This window comes from Melospiza georgiana, chromosome 3, assembly GCF_028018845.1.
Source record: "Melospiza georgiana isolate bMelGeo1 chromosome 3, bMelGeo1.pri, whole genome shotgun sequence".
In the NCBI taxonomy this organism is placed as follows: Eukaryota; Metazoa; Chordata; class Aves; order Passeriformes; family Passerellidae; genus Melospiza; species Melospiza georgiana.
Window position 1 is genome coordinate 43,366,946 of NC_080432.1, and position 24,010 is coordinate 43,390,955.

At 36.4% G+C, this 24,010-nt stretch overlaps 2 protein-coding genes across 2 annotated transcripts in view; one reads left to right on the plus strand and one right to left on the minus strand.

Annotated features, from left to right (window-relative positions):
• Window positions 1-13,043, minus strand: part of DNAH8 (dynein axonemal heavy chain 8) — a 114,859-nt gene extending 101,816 nt beyond the window's left edge. The window contains exons 1-9 of the mRNA XM_058020273.1: window positions 12,858-13,043; window positions 12,102-12,236; window positions 9,709-9,793; window positions 8,710-8,858; window positions 7,199-7,388; window positions 6,676-6,839; window positions 5,539-5,715; window positions 5,060-5,173; window positions 2,107-2,214 (exon numbers count right to left, since the gene is read on the minus strand). Coding sequence (XP_057876256.1) covers window positions 2,107-2,214; window positions 5,060-5,173; window positions 5,539-5,715; window positions 6,676-6,839; window positions 7,199-7,388; window positions 8,710-8,858; window positions 9,709-9,793; window positions 12,102-12,236; window positions 12,858-13,043 — 1,308 coding nt within the window. The remainder of the gene's footprint in view (window positions 1-2,106; window positions 2,215-5,059; window positions 5,174-5,538; window positions 5,716-6,675; window positions 6,840-7,198; window positions 7,389-8,709; window positions 8,859-9,708; window positions 9,794-12,101; window positions 12,237-12,857) is intronic.
• Window positions 13,044-16,463: 3,420 nt separating this feature from the next.
• On the plus strand, window positions 16,464-23,845 carry GLO1 (glyoxalase I). The gene is made up of 6 exons (XM_058021439.1): window positions 16,464-16,572; window positions 17,621-17,703; window positions 18,852-18,992; window positions 19,773-19,840; window positions 20,742-20,831; window positions 22,659-23,845. Exons 1-6 carry the CDS (start codon window positions 16,492-16,494, stop codon window positions 22,745-22,747), a joined length of 552 nt encoding a protein of 183 aa, XP_057877422.1. The 5' UTR covers window positions 16,464-16,491; the 3' UTR covers window positions 22,748-23,845.
• The last annotated feature ends 165 nt before the right edge of the window (window positions 23,846-24,010 follow it).

The window sequence follows — 24,010 nt, forward strand, 5'->3', positions numbered from 1 at the left end:
GCAATATATACAACAAACACCCTATAAAAACTCTGAGAACACCCCCAGAAGTATATGTAAGTCCCAGGACATATTTGTAAGTCCTATAACTGCAGCAATACATAAACACAGAATGTCATCAATCAAAATTCAAGAACAAAAAGAACTTATTGAGTTCCAACTACTCTTCACTTACATTGTTGTCTTTACACTTGCAGCACTTATTTAAGGACTGCTCTTAGAGAATTTTTTATCCTAGCAGTATGGCTTTACCTTGATTTCCTGTGGCTATAAAAAGGAAAAAACATTCTTCTACTTCTCAACCATTCTTTCACTTCTCAACCACAAAAATCCAAATTTAGTCATGACAGAAGGAGAGAGAGGAGTATGTGCAGATACAGAAGACATACCACAGAGAACAGCTACAGGTAGAAAATTTTTTTGTCTATTAAATAATATGAAGAATTCAAAACGATTCTCCTGATGGTGTTGTTTGGGTTTTGTCTTTTTTTTTTTATATGTTCTCTGTATTCTTTGCACATATATTTGTTAGTAGCTAGTTTTCCCAGTACTTTTCCATGGCCTTTCCCTAAGCAGAAAGACAAAACAAATTCCAGAGTTTCAAGCCATGAGAGGAACAAGGCCCCAGTGCTATCTTGGTTCTACCTGGGAGCCAAAGTCAAGAACAACTCTTCGAGATGCATTCTCATGGACAAAGCACAACTAGTGCTGAAGGGGGGACTCCAGAGAAGGGGCTTGACCTGAAGGAAAATTGCACCACTTGTACTCCTAATTGGTGATTTATATCAACTATGCTAATTTCCTAAAACATATAAATGTGTACTTATCCTTGTAGGGGTAGGCTTTCATGGACATTATTCCATAACTTCCTCTGAAGGCCTTCATTAAAGATCCTCTTTTATATTACCTCCTTACTAAAATTATCTCAAGTTTCATTTTTGGGTTGGGAAAAAGGCAACACTGACATGAGGCTACTGTAAAGCAGGCATTAAGTACTCCTAATTGAAAAAAGACTGGAAACTGCCATACCAAAGGCGGCTTCAAACTTTAAGAAAATTACTGATGAAGCTGGAGATAGGACCTCCAGTGTCACTGTTGATGATCATTAAGTGGAAAAAACCAGTAAATAGGGACCTTAACCTACTGGATTAAAATACAGATTTTTCCTTGCTATTTCAAGCATGGCTTCATGTAACCAGTTTGCTATTAGCCTCTGTAATGAAATACTTACTCCCTTAAACCATTAAATAATAGACAGTAGCAAGAGTCAATATACAAATGTACAAAGACCCATTTATGATAGGTAATATATACCTAATGTGATATATAGAAAACAGCCACAGCGATGAATAGATAGAGATTCAAAAGAGCATATACTTCTTAATATCCTAGTTCAAATTGAAATGCAACAAAATTTTATGCTGAACTCTGTGGTGTAAAGAAACAAAAAATGTGTGTCTGTGTAATGAGGGTCTACTGTGAATTTCCCCTGAATGCTTACTGGAGGTGTGTGGCTTAGTTAGGAAGGATTTCTTTTCTAGAAAATCATTGTACAAACCATCTTTGCATGCAATGGATATCTGGATTCTGCAAAAGACATTGGTATAAATGCACAGCCAGTCTCAATTTTCTCTTTAAGGAGGGAAAGTTTTTGATCTGAAATTCAATTAACTTTTCAAGTATGACTTTCTTCAGAAAACAGGAACCTTTTATCTTTCTCACTTTTTGGAGGAACAGCCTAGTCAGATTGATGGCCATCTGCCATTAGGTCATCCAGGCTGAGAGAAAAAGAGCCTTTGCAGATTCTGTGACTTAGAAAACAACTGATCAGATTAATTCAGATCAGAAGATTAATTAAGAATAAAAAAAAATTAACACTGATGAACCAAGAACAAACAAAGCTCCTTTCAGAAGAGAAATCTGCAATCCAAGTTTAATCCTCTCGTAATCAACAGAGTTCTTTTTCTTTCCCTTACAGAACCCCACTACTTACTACCATTTTTAAACTCTTTTTACATTTTTAATGCTCTACTGATTTAAACAAAATTTTTTTTCTTCTGAAAAGTCACCCAGTTTTGTAATTACTATTTTGTTTAATATACTTACCTTTATAAGTAATGATGTAATTCTCTCAGAAGTATTGTAATATTTTGAAACACGGTGAATCATTTGTACAGCCTTTATCAAGTATGGTATTCCCTGTGTCATTAATACCTCAAAGCAAAGTTTCAAGAAAAAAATTACTTTCTATTCTTAGCAACTATATTTCCATTCTATTGTTAACTTCTGAATTATGTATTTCCCTAAGCCACACCAATCAGTCTTTAAAATGTCATGGCAGTTTACCAAAATTTTTCTTATTAAAAAAGACTAACCATGCTCAATAAGATTTCAAATATCAACTTACAAGAACAATTAATGGCTAAGTTTGATCATTGGCTAAGAAATCAGGATAAAGATGTTACAACATAAAATAATTTTAATATCCTATTTTGATGAACAAAATTGAACACTGATTCAAAGTGTAAAGGTTGCATTTTTTGGTGCAATAGGAAGTATTTTTCTGCCAGCAATTTTCTGTGATGGATGCTTTTGTTTTCCTTCAGGTAAGGGTGCTAATGTACTTTCATTGTGATAACAATCTTTACATAAAATGTTTCATTCAGACACTTCAGAAAACTCATTAAATAATTGTCACAATATAAGTTTCATTAACAAATGCCTAATTCCTTCCATATCAAACACCTAAATTTTTTGCATATTTTGTGAAATCAATGTTCACATTGTTAAAATCATACAGTGACATTACAAATACTCAGTAGCTCAAACACTTTTAAAGTATTTTGGTGGGGAAAAAACAAAAGTAAACAAAAACAAAAGACAATTCATTAACATTAGCAGGAACTTGTCAAAATTGCAATTCAGAACATCAAGAAAGTAATTTTGGCTGTCACCCCTCAATGGAGAAGCCAAGCTCCTGTAATTAAATTTGAGTTGGAAATTCAAACTCATAGTGTGAATAGAAGGCATTTGCATTTAGCAAGAGTGTGAAATAAATGCTATATAGTATAAAAAAGCCCATCTGTGTCCATAGTGTTCATCACCAACACCACCTGTGAAATGGAATCAGGATATTCTGAGTCTATAGGTTTTCTTTTTCAATCCTTGACAGAAAATAAAACCCTGAATACTGGACTGCGAAGAAATTTCTCTGATTCAAAGCTTTAAGTTAAATGCTCAGTCTGAATTTTCCTATATTAACCTACTTCAGCACAAATGTTCACTGTGTGATACTGCATACACTAAATGCCATATTTTATGCACACACCAAATATCATCATAAATCAACATGTATTACTTATTCCATCACTTATTTGCTAATATATAAAAGAGTTGTCTATACCCGATACTAAATGCAACTGCACAAAATGAAGATCTGTTTAAAACAGGATATTTTAAGCTTGGAAATTACTGCTTTTAAGATGAATATCATAGAAAATCCTACCTAAATTAACTTGATCTCAGGAATATGATTAAACAGAAAATCACATGTATCCAAACTGTTCCAGATTAAACAAAGAACTCTAATTAACTATCCTGTATTGGTAAAATTATGAACTTTTCAACAGGTTTGCACCCACTAATGTCTGTCTTTGTTTACAGTACAAATAATTTTATCTTCATAACACCTATGAAGTAGTTCATCATTATGGCCTGGTACCTGGCACCCTCTAGTGATACCTTGAAGAGCTGAAGATAAACAGCTTGGTGACGCTGCTTATCATACTTGCCTCTTACACTATTCCATGTAATATGAGCTCTCTGCCATATCAAAGCCCTTTTTCTTGCCCTCCGTTACAACTTTGTAGTAGGATCCTAAGCTGCCAGAGATTCAAAAGAAATGCAGCACTTCCTGACAGAGAGCTGGAGGCATATAGGACCAAAACATGAAGGACTCAAAACCAAAGGAGAATGAGCACAATTTTTCTAAGGTGTTTACTCCTTACATTCTGTTCTGCAATACACCTGTTATAATAATTCATAGTTATTATACCAAATAACTAATATCTTGAACTACCACTGAATGGTGTACCCAGACAACCAATTGTCTAAATTCTGACTGGCAGGTACTTCTGCAAATAGAAGCAAATAATATTGTATTCCATATTAAAAAAGTGTTTTGCCTATTTAGGGCCTTATAAGGTTTCATTATTTTCTATATAACTGAAATTTTAGTGCTTTAGTTACAGTTATGTGATCATAGACACATATGGCATTTCAGGGGAGGACGTATTTGGAGAATTTCATATTGTCGCAGACATTTTTTCACAGAAATCCTTTCTTTCAGATTTCTGTAGCTTCTGGGAAGCAAGGGCCCCCAGAATAAGAATGTAAACCATTGTTATCAGCTGCTGTGGAATGTAATAGGATGCACCTGTGTGACTGGTTCATGTTCCCATGTTTATAATTAAGGGCCAATCACAGCTGCAAATTGGGGACAGAGTCCCTGGACACAACTTTGTTATAGATTCTTTCTTTCTATTCTTAGCTTAGGAAGCCTCTGCAACTTCTCTCTTTATTCTATTTAGTATAGTCATAATGTATTATATATCATGTATCAATAAATCCAGCCTTCTGATCAAGAAACAAGATTCACCGTCCATCTCTCACCATCCCCAGCGACCCACTCAGGTCGCTGTAATATCATATTATAAAATATGTAGCTGGTTTAATTGCTTTAAAAAATAATACCAGCAGCAGGACTGACTTATTAGAAAATGGTATGTATTTATGCTTATTTACTAAATACATATTTCATATTTACCAACTACATACTTCAAAATACTATATTTGATGAAATATATAATAATGCTTCAAAATTTAGCTTGACGAGCTTTTAGAAAAAAATTTTTTAAATACTAAAAATTACTAAATTGCTAGTAGTAAATTAGAAAAAATTGCTTTTAAGTAAATATAAGGAAGGGAAACTTTATTCTGCTCTGGGATTTCTATGTAAATACCTAAACTATGCATAAAGAATGGCAAAAGTCATACTTACAACATCAGTGGTATAAAGGGGCTGACAAACTTTTTCAAGTGTGCTTAGGTATCTCACATTATCCTTTGATTCGTTTGCTGCATCTGTGATTTTGCCATCTAATTCTTGCCATGACTAGTGGGAAAAGAGTACTGTGAAAAACTTCATACATAGTGAACTATTTCTTTAACTTGCACTCACTTGCCAGAAGTAAACTTTGGTAAATGAATTTTTAAGAGGCAGCGCCAAAGCAGGCAATAACAGTTAACTTATTGTATTTATTACACATATGATGTATTTTATGTTCATTTTTGGCTGCATTCCTGAAATGTCTTGTTCTTTGTCTTGATACATTCAGTACACCAGCAACACATCTAAATTTTCCTTTTCTAATTCTCCTTGGCAAATTTCTCTTAGATGAAATAAAAACAAACAAACTAACTAACAAACAACCAACTTTATAGTAAAAAAAAAAGCATAAAAAAGAAAAAAATTATTACCTTTAGTATTTTAGAGTGTGCAACTTTCAGAACATTGATAACAGCTTTACAGTTTTGTCCTTTGATCTGTTCAATAATAAAGTTCAATTTAGCAGACATGTATTTCCAGTTCTCCAGTTCCATCAGTGGACCTGAATCCTTAGCTTCTCTCCTTAGCTGTTTGCTCTCAGTCAGAACCTGCAACCCAATTGAAAAAAAAAAATCAAATGCCTATTACAGGAAATAGACAAGTCATTATAGAGAAAAAATACTCTTGAGGAAACTTAGAAAGGAACAAGCTTGCAGTTACTGACACATGAAAATGGTTCCCATTTGGAAAAGCTTTCTAAGTCTGAATTGCACTTAATCATATTTTTAAACTGAAAATAAGGCAATTAATACAAATTGCTGTCATACCCTGGGTGAATATCAGTGTATATAGATAAGCCTTTAACCAGAACCTGTGGATTGAAATGCACCAAATGTAATTTCACTTGTCCAGAACTTCAAGAACTAGTTTAATAAAAGTTATTAGATATCAGTCATAAATGTATCCATTTGTATGTTGATAAATGTGCAGTCAGCTCTTTTTTTGTGTCTTTAACATTTTTATTCTTATGAGCTAAACACAATAACTATAGTATGCCTTATAAATAGAGTATGTCCCTGCCTACACAGATTCATATTTTGACAAAGGATTCTCTCTTTTTCATGGAAGTCTCAGACTTTGATAACTGAGACCTTACCATGCAAAACTTACACTGGATAAAATACGCCCTGCTGGGCCTGCCCAAAAATCTTTCTAAGAGCAGTACTTCCCGCCACAAGTGACAGAAGAAACTTAACAGGTAATGTACAGTTAGATATGCTCTATATACATATGTGGTCCTCATCAGTGTTATTAGTCCTGCAACTCTCTGTTCTCTTCTTACTATTTATGAATTAAGTGCTCAGAAACTCCTATTCTCACTAGACTGTAAATTCCTAGACATGAGGACTATCTACTTAACTTCTCTTGTGCATAGAAGCAGAGCGCTTCTCTTAATTTGGGTGGAGATGCAGCTGAAGCCTTTGGCAAACTTCAGGCAAGTCTCACATATAATTTATAAATATTCATCCATATTCGTGCTGAATTGATGTGTTAAAACAGCAACTTACATGTTCAATTTGTTTATACCATATCATAAGTACTTCCTCTAGCTGGGTAACTGTGTCATGACTGTCAGCAGCTGCAGTTATTTTATCAAAGGTCTGGAGTTCAGAAAAATTAATGTGATCTACTTTTTTCAACTCAACTGTTCCTTCAATGCATTCTGCAGCACCTGAGAAAAAGGCAATTACAATATCAAACCAATTTAGACTTTAAAATAAATTTCCACCAGTCAAAGCAATTTAAATTTGAAAATGTACATCTGCAGCTAGTCTCATTTTGATATAATAGCAATTTACTGCACTCACATAAAGCAGAAATATCTGATTTTAAATGCAGTGGTATTCCTTAAAAGCAATGTGTCACTATTTGCTTAAGAAAATAATCCACCCATGTATATATTATGCAAGTAATGGATAATTTTATTTTTCCTTGCAGAATGTAATAAGTTCCTGATCTATACACTACTGTCTTTAAATAGAAATCCTTAAGCAAAATTCCTCTAGTTTTTTTCCTAAATGCAATGCTTACCTCCTATAAATGAAATGTATTTCTTAATTGTTTCCACAAACTTCTGCTTGTCCTTTGTATCCTCTTTGGACTCACCTAAATCACCCCAATTACTTGTTTCAAGGATAGCAGGGAGAAAAACCTTTTCTAGTAAATCTTTAATACCAGGTAGGAGTCCATCAGTGGCATCCAAAACACCAAAGGAAACTTCCTGCAGCGTAAAAATATTGTTATCAAAGCAGTAACTTACACTAGAAACAGTATTATAAGTTCTATGTATTTTTATAAAAGCACTCCAATACGCGAAACAAAACTTTAATTTAAGGAGAGAAAATCATTATATTACACACCTACATCGTGCCTGTAAGATAGTACTTTCAATAAAAAAGGGAAGTGAATAATTATTTAATACAGTTTTAAAAAGCTGTCTAGTTATGCTTTTGTTACATTCGTTATTTATCTATCACATAGAGTTTGGAAATTTTGAAATGCTAGAAAAATGCCCACAACCACAATTAGCTACTAATTAATGAACTGTAAGTAGCAAAAAATTCTCTCAATGTCCTCATCTGAAATTATATAAGAAGCAATTGTCTGACTAAATATATATTATCTTGAATCAAGTTAAATTTTTACCTACTCTCCAAAACAAAGCTTTACAAGGTACGACTATTTCTAATATTCCAGTATTTAAAATGTCCTTAAAATAAGCAAGTATTAACATACATCATGTAACAAAGTTACTAGAACATAAATTTCCTTTCCTTATCCCTTCAGCATTTGGAATTATTTGGGAAGATATTTGATGGAAAAATGATATTTATGACCAATACTGAGGCTCTTGATAAAGACAGAACTTGTATCTTACTCATTATAGTGTTTTTTCTCCTTCACCTGCTTGGGTCTCAAAAGGAATGGAATATTTTAATATGAAATATAAAGAATATAAACTAATAATGGATTTTCTGTCTGAAGAATTTGAAATAATACTAATTACAAGATACATATGTGAAACTATTTGTTATCAATTTGCAGTCCCTTAAAGCACTGCCCAAATACTAAGACATGTAGCTATGAACAATAATGAAGCCCACACTTATATAAGAATTTGTCTTGTAAAGCAGAAGATCTCATGCCACATAATTTATACAGCATAAATGTTTGTTTTGTATTTTATTTATCAAAACACATAAAAAGGTACAGGTAAACTTTTTGCCTCCTGGTACTTGCAATAAAGTCTTCTCAGTGTTTCTTTGTAGCTTAGGAATTTTGATCACAATTAAAATATCCTTAGCAGCTTTGACCGCTACTAAGGAGAATGAGAAATTAATACATATTTCTTTAACAAGGATCCTGTAAGACACTAAATTCACAAGTATTTGCTGAAGCAATTCAGCAATTTTTTGTTTACCCAAAATGGAGAGCAAAAAAGTTACCAGTAACTTTAGTTATGTGACAACTGTGAAAAAAATAATGAAACAAAAAATAACTGCTTTTAAAGCTTTTAGTTTTTTATAAAAATGAGAGAGTACCTCGTGTATAGTTTTATCACTTATGGATGTGTCATTCTTATAGCGAACGAAATATAGGCATAGTCCTAGAATTTTGTCTGGTGTCCTCTCCAAATAAAATTGAAACATTTTGCGTCCTTTTTCAACATCTGGAATTACCCGACCACACTCTGAAAAGGAATTTCATAGGTATGACTCTTTTTAAAAATGAGGGTATTATAAAATGCTTAAAATCAATGTAAGGAAATAAAATTGAACATATAAATAATTTATTTTCTTCTTTTGTCAGGGAACAAAAACCAGTATAATTTCTAACTGTAATTAATCACACCATTAGAAAACTACACCAAACGTATAATGTGTATCTTACAAACCTATTTGGGTACAGTGTATTGCACTGAAAAGAGAATTTGCTCAGGCCCATAGTTCTGAAACAATTTGTTGGTGATTAAGGTACTGTATTTCTATTTATCCTACCAAAAAGACGTCAGGTCTAAGTGAGAAAAGAGTGATTTCGAGATGGCCTCAGGTCCTTTGTGGATATATTCCGATGCAATTTGATAGCTCAATATAAATAAGTAACAGAACATTATTTGCAGTAATTAGTGAATCATTAGGGATTTCGGACATTATGTTCTAATTCTCTACCACACATGTAAAACGTGAGAAATTTCAAATATTTATAATAAATGAAATTTCAGAGACAGGTTTTAGGAAAGTGCTTTCTAATGAGCTGCAGGCAAAATTCATGTATGAAAAAGTCACAACCAATTCAGTATTTCAGGATAACACTTTATAGTCTTTCTTCCAGGAATGGCCAAAATTGAGATTTTTTTTTTTTGCCTAAACAATTTGACTTTAAGCAAGCATTTAAAATATGAATTTTCAGTCTTCCAAGCAAAAGCTTGCAAAATTCTGAACAAGCAAAAGCAGATTTTATTCTGAGAAACCTCAAATGAAATGAACAATAGAATGCACTGTTACATCTATTACATACTATTACTATTGCTAAATATTTACCTATTCCTCGTGGATCTCCCTCCTGATAAAAAATTTTCAATGATTTTTTTCCTCCCTTGGCAAAAAAGGAATCAAAGGCATCGAACTGTTAAAACAAAGAGTGAATACATGTTACTCAAAATATTTTTATGTGCCTTAAAGGTGTGCAAAAATAATATGACCATGCTACTGTTTAAAGTTTTGTTGGCACTGTTTACACTCAAATGTTTATCCCCAAATATTGTGAGAATATAGAATCGTCCAACTGAAGGGCTCAGCCACGGTAGCGGCTTCCTCCTCATCAAAAGAAAAGGTCAGAAGTTTAGCAAGCATGTGTGGAGATGCATCATCTGTTCAGGGACAAAGGATACACTTCTAGTTGTGGTATATTTCTTATGAGCATGTTTTTTTCCTCCCCAAATAAACAAATATTAAAGCTGAATCAGAACAATGATGGGAAAATGAGTGACACCCAGGCTGACAGAACTTGAAGCCACTCTTGTGAGAAGACAACATTGCATGAAAATAAAAGAAGAAAAAGCAAGCCAGCTTTAGAAGTGCATTTCACTTTTGTTAACAGCATTAGTGTTAACAAGGTTAAAACAGAGAAAAATAAATTAAAAAGACCCATCCCAATACAGTGAAAGAGAAAATTGTTAAAGTGCTGAAAGCACAGTGACAAAAAGCAGGGAAACGTTCACTACTACAAGAAGCACTCCAGCTTGTGAAGAAGAGGAGGACAAACAGTAACTTTGGGGCTTGTATGACTCTACACAGAAGGTAAGATGAGGAAGAGGAGGAGAAACAGTAACTTTGGGGCTTGTATGACTCTACACAGAAGGTAAGATGAGGAAGAGGAGGAGAAACAGTAACTTTGGGGCTTGTATGACTCTACACAGAAGGTAAGATGTGGGCAGTTCCCACAGCTGCTGATTCTGCAAAGAATCAATCTGCTGTTTCAAGTCCATGTGGTTCTCACACCCACTGTGTGAATATATATGCAGGCTAACACTTTAAAGGGCAAAACATAAGTCATGGATATCAAAGACATATGTTTATGGGAATTTATTAAATGACAATTTGGTGAGAGACAATGTTGACACAGCCCCAACAGCCTAAACAGTTTATAAATAAACTAAAACTGGGAGCAGGAAAATATTCAACCACAATAATTTTTCAGATGGTCCTGGTGACAGCCAACCAAACCCAAACAAAACAAAAGTAAACAAACAGAAAAACCCAAACCAAAACCAAATACAAAAAAACCCCATCAAGAACCCAAAATTTCTCAATTTCTCAAGTGCTGGGATTAGTCAAACTTGGTGTAGAACAGCAGTTTCACATTAAATCAGAATGATTTAAAAATATATCATTTAACAAACATAAAAAAGGGACAATACTTAGCACACCTCTATGTTGTGTAAGCACAAAAAACCAAACAAATGAGGCAAAGTAGATTTTATTATATAAAAGTATCAATAAGCAAACAAAACCCAAGCAAATTTGGAGTAAGGCTACATTTGGCTTGTAACTGTAAAACTGAAGTTCTAAGAATTGATTTGTTTTATCAAAGGAGATATTGTCTGGCTGAAATGCTAAGTCAAATCTCTCTTAACAGACAAAAATAACATCAATGAGGTGCGACAACAATCAAATAACAAATAACAAAAATGTAATCAGAGAAGTTGAGTCGTATCTTTTCACAACAGCTGTACTGAGTTTTGATAATCTATTAAAAGTACAGTTTAACTGTTTCCTCCTGTTTGTTTAATCATTTTGAAACATCATGAAAGACAACATTTTATACTTAAAAATAATGAAAGCTTTCAGAAGTTCCACAGATTTAAGATCTATACACTCTGCAAACCTTTTAAACATACAAACATAAATAAAGCGCTCAAAAGTGAAATTTCTTAGTGGGTCTTCCAAATATTTCTATAGTATTTAAATGGTGCATGATTAATCTTTCTTACTACTAACAACATGATAATTTTCAAAATGCTCTCATAAGTTACACACTTTTGCACTATCTTAGAAATTTCATTGAGAACTTGCCTAACAAACAAAATTATCATAATTAGAACATAATAAAGTCAGTCTCAGATGGATGAAACTGTTTGGAACTGCTAGATGTGAAAATAAACCCTTTGATCTAAATAACAGCGGCATTTATATTTTCCTTGAGGTAAGAAAGATGAAAAAGCTACAATCAAAAATGGAGATATTTGCAAATCTGCTGGGAAACCCAGCTGAAAGATTTAGTCAGGTGTCCTTTTAGATTGATTGTGTGCCTTAGTAATCACATTTTCTGGCAGGAACAATAAAAATGATGGATAACATTTTCTATCAAAGGGGTAATCTGCTACATATTTTTACTAATAATTTAAATCAATAAGAATACAGAACAGACTCACCGAAGGGACGTCCAATATCATTTCCTCCACAGTTGCTAAGTCTAAGCCTACCCTGGCACTGAGAACGTCAAATATGTATTTATATGAAGCATTAATTTTTGCTCTTCGATCTTCTCTTGCTTTTTCATATTGAATCTAAAACATTAAGCAAGACTTTCAAGCTAAAAATACACAAAGTAATCACAACAATGACCTGCTACTTAACTTGCAGCAAATGTTGAAATCTACTGTCTTGTATTTACAGCTACAAAATGTCCTAATTTTACAAATACCTAAATTTTCAGAGGCTAACAGAAGAACAAATTATTAAGTATTATTATAAGATGTGAAGTCAAATCTGAGGATTTTTCAAGGAAAAACAAACATTGAGAATATTACAGTTAGATTTTAAGATTTTTACGTGACATTAACTGGCTTCCTTGTTCACAATCAAAATTTCAATTTATTAAATTAATACAGAAAGGTTAAAACATCAATTTAAAATAAAGTATCTAGGGTGGGTAAATATTTGCAGGAACTAAGGTGAGCACAGCTTTGCTTCTATGTAAATTATTCAGCTAATATCTCCTGCCTCTAACCTCTATTACTTTAAAATTTTAAAATATTACAAACATGGAAAAAAATACTTTTTGCCAGAAATAATTTAGCAAAAGAACCGAGTCTAAACAAAAATAAAATCAATAAATAAAAGATTTAAACTAATTATTAATATAAACTGAATTTAATAATCTGAGGAAATAACCAGAAACTTATAACCTTTTTTGCTTTGTGAGTTTGCACGCTCGGAACGCCACTAGGGCGGTAAATCTTAGAAAAACTTTGACTTCGACTTCCAAGAGAACGAGACGAAGAGGAAAGGCTCGCTAATCGGTGGATTGAAACAGAAGGTACATCATCTGCACTGCCTGAACCTCTTTTAGTATTTTTTTGTGCTCCCGCCATTCTAAAATCTGAAATTTGAAAAGAAAAGATTATGTTTCTAACAATCCAAACATTTCAAGTCTACCTTTTGCAGAAGGCAGGAGCATCTCAAAACTGACTTTCCAGGTATATAAATTTATAGTCTCACCATATCCTCTTCCAGTTTTTAAAATGCCAGACATTAAATACATTTTTATGATAGGTTACAAACGTCAAGATGAAGATTGAGACATTTTTTAAAAACAATTTTGCATACACATGTGTTTTGTGGAGTGAATGCCTCTCTATAAAACAAATATATTTTACAATATAAATAATTTCAGTGCATATCTAATTACTGAGAAATAGAAATGGTTTCAAACACAAATGACTTATTTAAATTTTTGTTTCTAAAATATATACCCAAATTCAGCAACTTAGAAAAGACTTGCATACACAGAAATTGCTATTCTGCTCAGTGTACTATTTCAATAAGGATCAAGATAACTATCAAGAATTCCTTAGTAGTTAAGATGATGCCTAAGGGCAGCCTACCACTGCTGTAACAGTGTTATATATTCTCTTAGACATTATTACCTGATGTGGGAAATAAAAAATCAAAGGTGAGGCTGACATGAAAAGCAACACCTGGTAGTACATTACTAGCTCTTTATTCTTGCCCATATAATAGGTGACAAATTGGCTGATGTTCCATTGTTTTAGGGATGCAACCACCTGCTACTGAAAGTGTTAATCTCTTTCTTGAAGTAAATGTACCACCAAAGAAACAAATTTAGGAAAGCCACAAAACAAAAAAAAAAAAAAAAAAAAACAAAACAAAACAAAAAAAAACAAACAAAAAAACCACACCAAAAAAAAAACCAAAAGAAAAACTCCAAATTATCGTATTTATTTATTTTTCTTCCTGTTTCTATGACTGGCCTGGTCATCTACAATGTTAGCAGTGATGCTTACCTCCTTGATTATTCCACTCAAGTGGAATAGGTTGGATGCTAGTTTCCCTGCCTTTGGTTCGCTTTTAGCTGATACCTTCCCCTGAAGCACAAGATGAGAGAGGCGGGGCTCTCACAGCACTCTTTCAAACACCCACAAAGGCTTCATTCTATCCCGGCATCGCCCCTGGCTCTCCAAAATTTATACTCAAGATACCTGAAGATCTACCTTCAAAATCTATACTCAAGAATCTCAGGTGAGATTCTCACACTTTCCAAAACCAGTGTGAGCTCTGTCTGCCCCCTTCTCCTGATGGAATAACTAACACGCTTTCATGTCAAAACCTCCTTTCCTTTCCTCCAGGATGCCCTAAACCTTCTCTACAGGAACTGGTCATTCAAGGAAAGCAGATCTGGCTTCCAGCATGCATCTTCTTAGGGCCGAAGGAGAATGAGAGGGACGGAGAAGTGGAGGATTCCCGAGTATTAATTAAGAACACAGCCTGAAAAGCTGAGCTGCCTCAGCAGCTTTGGCAGAGAGAGGCGGGCGAAGACCCCCACCGACCTGGCCGGAGCTGTCTCCTCACAGGGCGGGCAGTGGGGCGCTCCCCGGCGCTCCCCTCAGCGGGCAGAGCGGGCGGACTCCTCCTCCCGGTTCGGCGGAGGCGCCGGGCCGGTACCGGAGCCCGTAACCGCTGCGGGACGGCGGCTCCAACGCCCCCCGGCAGCCGCGGGGCTCAGGGGACACCTGCCCGCTGCGGGCCCGCGCACGGCCGGCCAAAATCCGAGCCCCGGCATCCGAACCGTCATTCCACCGTCAGGACCTCGCGGGCCCGGGAACCGCTTGCCCGCGCGGCTGGTGAGGGTAAATGCGCCTATGGAAGTCGCTTGAGTAACGCAGACTGAGCTCGGCGCTGCAGAAGTGCTTTGCTCTCAGCTATAAAACGTGTGGAGTTTTAATTTTTTTTTTTTCCCCACAAAGGGTATTCAACCCTGGTTTTCATTCTGCGTTTTTGAGAGAAATATTATCCTTCACTCTTAGGCCTGAAATGATGTTTTTATACTAAAGGACAACGCGTACCACCAGAGGGTGAAGAGACAGCTGAAAGGGGGCCTCATCAATGTTTAAAAATATTTAAAGGGGAGTGGGAGGGGAGTGCCAAGAGGATGTTTCCAGGCTCTTCTCTGGAGTGCCGAGCAATAGGATAAGGGATAAAAGGCAGAAAGTGATGCACAGGAAGTTCCATCAGAATATGAGAAAGTTCTTAATGTGAGAGTGACTGAGCCCTGGAACAAATTGCCCAGAGAGGTTGTGGAGTGTCCCTCCCTGGAGATATCCAAAACCCACCTGGACACAATCCATGTACTCTGGGATAACACTGCATGAGCAGGGAGATTGGAACAGATCCACTCTAGTCCCTTCCAATCTGCCCAATTCTGGGACTCTGTGAAAAATGCTACTTGAAATATTTTCCCAGCACCTGGAGGCAAAAGCAGAAATCAACCTCTGTCAACACTAAACCAAGGCTGCCATGAGTGTGATAACAAGGCCAGGATTCCCAAACAGCCTGATACTTCCAGGACTTAGAAAAGCAGTACCATTCCAGTGGAGCTGGGTTATCAGCTGTGTCTGCTCTGGCACTGGTGGGGTACCCTCGGCCTCATGGTGGCAACTGGAGGGATGCATCTTTAGGTCACCATAGGGGATCCTCACTTTCATGCCATGTTTCAGCTAAGTAATGCCACACTCAGGGAAGCTCCTTCCCTTTAGCCCGTGTCCTGAACGCAGGCTTGTTACCTGTGCAGCATCAATTCACACAATGAGGCGAGATATTTCTACTTTTTATTCTAGTTTGCTCCAAGCAGGGAGCTGGGTGGTAACACACAAAATGCTGGCTCCCCAGTAATCAAAACTTTACCGTATTTATAAATTTCAACAAACAAAGGCATCAGCATTCATTAGTTACAAATTACATAACCTTGCTATTAATTAGTGCTCAACCTCGTGTTTGCTGGTTGTGTCTCTCTGCTAGTTGTGGCTCGGCTAGTTGTGTCCACAGGTGCAATTCTTGCTTCCATTTGAGTCTGGAGTCCCTTTTGAGTGGGTGGTCAATGAGTCAGAGTTGCAATTGCTCATTGCTGGGATTATCTTTTTCCCACTTACTGCTCAGTTTTGCTGACTTCGCTCTTGGTGGCCCATTCATCATGCAGGATTGCTTTCTCTTTTCCTTAAAACAGAAGATTAGCCAAGCAGACGACATTCACAATGTAGTTTCTTAATCATAACTGTGCAGATAAAACTACTGATTTACAGAAAAACAAAAATTGAAAAGCTTGATTCAGAGCTTGAGAGGCTCGCTCTGAGTTAGGGATGAACCGGCAGACCTCCATCTGATCCCACAGCTCCGCAGCACTCCTCGGGCATCCTTGCGACGGAGCGGCCGGGCCGCTGGTGGCGTGGGGCGCAGCGCCGCCTTCCCGTCTGCTCCTCCTCCCTTTCCTCCTCCTCCTCCTCCCCTCTGCCCTCCTCTCCCGACATGGCGGCCCCCGCGGAGCCCAGCGGGCTCACGGACGAGGCAGCCTACGCTGCCTGCTCGGAGCCAGATGCCAGCACCAAGGTGGGCTGGGTGGCGGTGACGGGCGCGCCCCGGGGCTGTGGCGCCCGCTCCTTCCCGGTCCCCTCACGGCGCCTTAGCGGGCGGACGTGCCGGGCTTGGGAGCCGGCATGGGAGCCGGCATGCGGCCGGGCCGGGTCCCGGCGGGGCAGCGAAGGGTGGCCGGGCCCGGAGCTGCCCTGGCGGGGTGTCTTTCAGGCAGCCGGGCGGGGTTCGGGGTCATGGCGAGGGGCGGCCGGTCCGGGCCGGTCCCTGTGAGCCGCTGAAGCCCGCGGGGCGCGCTCGGCCGGGCCCGCGGCTGTCCTGGCTCGGAGCGAGCGCTCCGCGGCGCTCCGGCCAGTCCCTGCCGGGGCGGCACACACAGATCCGTCAAAACGTCCCAAACCTTTTTACTTTTTATTAGGAGAACATTGTAGTTGAATTATTTTTATTCGCCTCTCCCGCCCACCCCACCCCCCCCTCGTTACATCTGTCAACTATTATACCACGTACTTTTTATCCGCTTGGTCGTTCACAAGCCTCTTGGTATATAGTTACCTTGGAGCTTCAACAAAATATCCTTACAGAGTGGTAGGCCGGTTTTGCTGCCAAGATATAATCAAGCTTGACAGAAGTTCAATACCTGTGCCATGAAATAATAAAAATAATGAGCTCAGGAGTCTAGGAGGCTCAATATTGAATATTCATGTGTCTGTTGCACTTGTGTGTGAAGTTGTTCATGTATGCTACAGTCCCATAAAATAAATATAAGGATACTCTGTTTTGATGCATCTGGTAATACATATTGAATGATACCACTCATGGGATTGTTTATTTGTTTTAAACATTACGTTACAAAGACATATTTATTTAACACAAATTTGTATGTATAGAATCAGAACAAAAGATTTTATTTACACTTGAAGTAATTCTCTTTTATTTACACTTGAAGTAATTCTCTTTCTTACTTCTGAGCCTCCTGGTTTTAGAGTCATTACTAACTGGCATCTTTGTTAATACCCATAATTCAATTTTGGTTGATGTATAAAGTATAAACCTTTTTTCCCCTCAGGATTTTATATTTCAGCAGACAATGTTAAGAGTAAAGGATCCGAAGAAATCATTGGATTTTTATACAAGGATACTTGGAATGACGTGAGTGGAATTTGTATGCCGTGATAAGTTTGAAGTTCTTTTCTGTTCTTCTGAAAATAACTATTTTTTTTGGATGTAATTATATTAATTGGTCTAACTACATAAACAATGCTGTCCCATCAGCTGATGCTTAGTTGGATGGTCTGGCAGTAAGCTGTAGATGCCTAAGCTGCAAATGAACTAATGTTGTCCTTGACTAGAAATTTCTTTTTTTCTTAAATAGGTCATTAATTATCAGGGTACAGCTTGCTTACTTCCTCTTCACTGAGCCTGCAGCTGACTGGTAACTTTTATGACTGCGCTTATAATGAGGAGGCTTATGACTGCCTCCAATCACATGAGAATAAATCAATAAAGGATAAAGACAAAGTCCAGACTCAGTCTTTTGGAGAGGGCTTTTGGAAGGCATGTGCCATGCAGTAGCTTAACACATTTATGCTGGGGGTTTTGTGCCTTCTTAGCATTTGAGTTATGTTTTTAAACATCGTGAAATGAGTCCAGACTAAAATAAAATAAATTACTTCCACTGTAGTGAAAATGTGTGAAAATAAAAATTAAATGCCTTGTAAAAAAGAAATTAGATTAATTTTGCATGCCTACTTGCTCCAATTAAATGTCTTACATAAAAATGTATGCTTCATGTATTTTTAATTTATTAAATTGTCACATCTGAAAGGGATTTTATCATTAAAGCTAGCTATTGAAACTGCAAATGTATTTCATCTAAAGGTATGTTTGCTGTGTTCTTAAACTTTGTCTGGTACCAGTGAGCTTTCTAGAATGAGTAAGAGTCAAAGTATATATTTTTATTCCTTGGTGATTTTTAAAGTGGTTACAGGTTTTCCTGTGAAAAGACAGATAAGTAACAGTGTGACAATCTGAAGATCCAAGCCTTTGTACTGACTTTTCTATTCAGTTACTGGTAGTTTGGTTTTTAAACATATGATTATTTTAAATTTTGTAGGTTTGTAAGGTGTTCTGGGGTATTTTTATTTGATAGTTTAAAATGTAGCTATTTTAAGGCATGGATTATAGAACAATAAAAATTCATGGAAATAACTCTTCTATAGGAGAAGCATCTTGGTTTATTTGCAAGCTGCCTGACTACACTTTTAAGTTACTATTTCAAAATAATTGTTGCCCTTTAGACTGCTTCAAAAATTTGACTTTCCTACTATGAAGTTCTCACTCTATTTCCTGGGGTATGAAGATAAAAACGATATCCCAAAAGATAAAGCTGAGAGAACACCCTGGACCTTCTCTAGAAAAGCTACACTTGAACTGACACAGTAAGTATTTACATAAGGAGAGATGACACTTTGTAACAGTGATTAAAAAGTATTGGATAAGTGTAAATCCCATTAGATTTAATAAAAAATTTGATCATTACTTGGGATACATCTTCACTGTCATACAAACTTAGAATATATCTGAGATTGGATACTTGGACAGGTTAATCTTCCTCTTTCAGAGCTCTTTCAAACTGCTAGGTGAACACTAATATGAAACAGTACTTGATACATTTTACATGCATGCCATGTGTGTAAGTAATTTAGGGACCTTTCTTTGGATCCCCAAAGCATCCTAATAATGGGTAACTATTGCTTTTGGAATCTAATCTGAAGAGGTATTAAGTCAAAACATGTGCTTCCTGTAAACAGGACAATTTGGTTAATGCTCCTAATCATTATAATTGTGCAGACACAATCTCCCAAATGCTGTCTTAACTGCATGACCTGCTACCCTCACTTGCTGTTCCCCAGTGATGGGTAGCTCAACTGATTTGTGCAGCAAAACCTCCCTAAGCTGAATGAGACAGGAGTACTCCTGACTCATTCAAATGTGGAGCCTAAATAATAGTGAGGGAATGTGAACATGGCTGGATTAGTCCCAAGACCATCCCTGGAGCCCATAACTAAGGAAGATCTTTGTAGTTTAATGAATGCAGCCAACAGCTGAATTTCTCTCTTTTTTTAGGAGAAACAATTTACCCTCCCCAAGGAAACTGAACATTTAGGATTAGTCAATTTTAATGCTTTTCTTCAATATGTAATAATTACTTCTTACAGCAACTGGGGCACTGAAAACGATGACAGTCAGTCTTACCACAATGGCAACTCAGATCCCCGTGGATTTGGTAGGTCTTTAGTCTTGTGTTTATAGTTTTTAATATTTGAAATAAAATGTACTAACTCTTGGAAAGCAGAAAACTTGCCTTTCATCCTTTATCTCTCTTCTTTCAACATGTATCCTGTGAAGGATGATGAAAATAAATGAAGCAATGTGTTTCAGAGTAATGAGCCATAGCTTCACTCTTTATCAAGAATCTAATCCTCTGGCAAGCCAACACATGCTAATTGTAACTACTGAGTGAAGAACATCAGTTGTGGTTGTATATTAGATTATCATGGTGCTTAAACTGATTTAATCTTGGATTTCTGCTGTATAATCCACTAGTTAATGATTTTAAGGTAGGAAGACAATTCCACTCATCTATAGCACTGAGGATATTATTTGTGTGGCTTGATTTGATACTCTTGAGTGCTTGAAAGGTCACTGCTGTGAAATAAGTTTTCACACTTGGTCCAGCCACTTGACATTTAAAGCTCCTGAAGTGATTTGTAAGCTCAGTCCTTGCATAGCACTAGTGTCAGTCTCTGCAAAAACAGCATTAATGGTGAAGTCCATGTGCTGTCAAACAGGGCAAATACAGCAAAATCCTGTTATGGAGCTCTGCTTCAAAGAAGAACATGCTGATATAACAGTTTGATTGAAAATCTTGGGTTTTCCTATTCTAAATAAAGTTCTTGTCTAAACAACACAAGATACTTCAACTCTAACATTTGTGTTTAAAAGGCATTATCAAAAGACAACTGTTTGAAGAAGAATAATGTTAATACCCAAAACGCTCTTCCTGGAGTTTGTTCTTAAATATAGTCTTAATTTATTTGAACTACAGCATGAAATACTGAACTAACTTCCACAGAACACTCAGCAATATTTATAATGCACTTCACTCTTTTTACCTTCTTGCACAGGACACATTGGAATTGCTGTTCCTGATGTCTATAAAGCTTGTAAGAGGTTTGAAGAGCTAGGAGTGAAATTTGTGAAGAAACCAGATGATGGTAAGTCTTGACCAGAAATGCAAGTAAATTTTTTTTTTGTTTTAGTATATTCTGTGTATGAGATCTTCCTGGAAAGCTGGGTAATGTGTTGCTAGGAGTTGCCACTGCTTAGAGGTTTCTAGAACCAGTTACTCCTGCACCACCTTATAGAGTGGGCAAAACTGGCAATAGATTCATCTCAGTAACAATAATAAATCAGTCTGCTACATGCTTTCTGTATGCAGCCTGACATGTCATGCATACTGCTGCCTAGAGTTGTTACAGAATTACTGTAACATGGATCAAATTTACATGGCACATCTGCTTGAAAATAAGAAGGAATAACAATCTGCTTAGGAAAATAAGTCAGAAAACAATAATTCCTACTCATTTGAACTGAGTCATTCTTGACTTTTCTGGCTATTTTCATGTAAATCCACCTAACACCTGCTATACAACCTACTAGTTATTATATTTTTAACTGGCTTTTTCAGCTTTGGTAGGAATAGCCCCATTAGTTTATATAATAATTGACTTGCATAATGTATAGCACAAATGTCTAGAGAGTATATAAGCAAAGAATGTGTATGTGAAAATATTGCAAGTGGTGAGAAGTCTTGCATTTTTCAGCTGGATTCTCTTACATAAAAAGACCTCATGAGATTTTTAGAATTGATGCATTCAAAAACAGACATGTAATACTAGTAATTAAAACAGATTTAAGTAATTTTCATCTTATTCTCTGTGTTCTCAGCTGAAGCAAAATAAGAAATATAGCTGTAAACGTAACTTGATTTCTTGAATTAAGAATAGATCTTGGTATTTCTAGCATTTTAGAGTTTCTGAGCCTTTTTTAATTTGTCTGTTTGTTAAACAGTGAGAGGCTTGAAATGAGAGTTGCTGACTTAGTGCAGTGGTAGGAATGAAAGTACATAGAAGTAAAAGCTTAGACTATATATGGAGAGAATCACAAGAACTGAAGCAGACAAGGGGTGGGGGCAGAACAAAAGCTCTTCTTTAAAATTCAGAAACAAAATTGATGCAGCAATGACAAGGAGGAGGAAGAAGTTTTGGGCTTCACATTTTTTGCAGAGCAAGCTGGGAGATCAAGCCTTGGGTTTACTTTCCTGCTTTACTGGTCAAACATCTATTTTCTCAGTTGTTCTTGTGACTAGAAAATATTAAGAGCTAGGCTGCTTCTGTTACAGTAAATAACTTATTGGAGCAACTATAACTACAAGTGTGTGGTTAACACTTAAAAGATAACATGCTGACCTGTGCTATCCTGATCTACTGTTGAAAACAACTTTTGGGGACCCTGTTTTAAGGAATAATATAAACAGTAAAATTTATAACAATTGTGTCCTGCATTTCTCTGCTTTATGAAGTGATGCAGAAGTATACTGTAAACCATGTCAGAGGTAAAATTTTTATGGTGAAAGTTCAGTGTGGAGTCAGAAATGATGGGAGATTAATAGGGTAGAGGAACATAGGATTTTATAACAGCAAAGCCAGCTCAAGAAAATATATCAAAACATCCCCAGAGCACAAAAATATTTTCCTGAATTTCGAGGATGAACACTTACTGGGGCGTATGCAAAAAACTTCAATCAACAAGATGGAATTGCAAGTTGACTTTTAACTACTGCTTTATTGAGAGTAGGATTGACACTTTTGCATACAAAGATCTAATGCTGATTAAAAACTAATCTGGATGTTTTTCGAATTATCCATCTAAATTTGAACTAATTCTCATGCAAAAGGAAAAATATTTTTCAAAGTGATCATATTTGACATTTAGAACCAGTCATGTAGTCTTAATTTTATCTTTTGTTTTTTCCCTAATAGGTAAAATGAAAGGACTTGCATTTGTTCAGGATCCTGATGGCTACTGGATTGAAATTTTGAATCCTAACCACATGGTGACTCTCACTTAGTTCCAGTGAAGTATATTGTATAAAAGAGACCCATTTTCAGACTCCTGGACAAAATCTGAAACAGTGTTTGTGAAATTTGCTTAATAGAGAGGAATCAGTCATGTTGAGAGTCTCCTCCAAAACTATCCCCTGGGACCTCACTTGGATTCCTTTTCTCTTGTCCTGTGATGTCACTGCAAATTGTTTCCAGTTAGGAACACTCAATCATTTTCTGGAAGAGTACTTAAACAGATTCTCCTCTTGAACATTGATTATGTTAATATTTCAATAAACGCTGTCAAAAGATAAGTGACCAGAAGCTCACTGCATATCACACTGATTAGATTTAAACTAGCAATGACAACACCTCCTGTGTTACTACTGATGAGCATCAATGAGGTGGCAAAAAAGAAACTTCAGTATATTTTTTTATGAAGTCAAAATATCCTGAAGGCTTCATATCCTATCTTGTATACTAGAAAATAAAAGTCAGGCTAATTTTGACTGGAGTAGTGGCATGCTTATAAAAGTCATAATCTTACTTACATTATTCCAAGCAAAACTCTTTTAAGGAGCAGCCTTAAGCAGTCTTTCAAAAAGAAATTTTACAGAGGGAATAAATCTGTACAGCAGAAAGAATTCAGTCTTTCAGCTCAGTTTCTGACTGCTGAGTGATAGCCAAGAAAAGAGGTCTTGTTGTTGCTAACTCACAGTAACCCTTGTCTCTTTCAACACTAGGAAGAACTTGCTCATAATTTTTGTTTCAGTAGAAACATGAGGCTGTATTTGACTTAAATGCTCTGTATATTCTGCCTTAGGAAATCAATGAAAGAGTATCTGAAACAACAGTTTCCTACTACTAGACATTTGATCTGCCCTCCCAAAACAAGTTATGGTACACACCTGTGAGCAGCAGGAAGACATGTAGCATTTCCATGTGTTACACAAACTCTAAAACCCTCTGCTTTGTCTCACTCTGGTTTGAATAGCACCTAACTTCTTCAGTTATGTGGCTACCAAATAATGTGTAGTGTAATCAAAGGCTAATGAATAGTGTAAAGGCATTGCAGTTCACTTCCCAATAAAGCATTGGTGAAAACTACAAGAAATGTTAAAGCATGATGATGTGTTGCTTTGCTTATTGTTGAATTCTAGATGATGGAAAGGCTCGCTGTTTTGCTTTGAGGATTCTGTTTTGAATCATTGTACTCAGCAGTGAAATTTCCAGTGGTCCTTTCCTGTGGTCCTTTCCTCTGGACTCTTCACAGAGCTCACTGGTCCATT

Excerpts from the sequence above, each read along its gene's own strand:
- GLO1 (XM_058021439.1), top strand. The coding sequence starts at position 16,492 with ATGGCGGCCCCCGCGGAGCCCAGCGGGCTCACGGACGAGGCAGCCTAC. Across the intron at positions 18,993-19,772 it reads GCTACACTTGAACTGACACA|CAACTGGGGCACTGAAAACG; the intron begins GTAAGTATTTAC and ends TACTTCTTACAG. Across the intron at positions 20,832-22,658 it reads TGTGAAGAAACCAGATGATG|GTAAAATGAAAGGACTTGCA; the intron begins GTAAGTCTTGAC and ends TTTCCCTAATAG.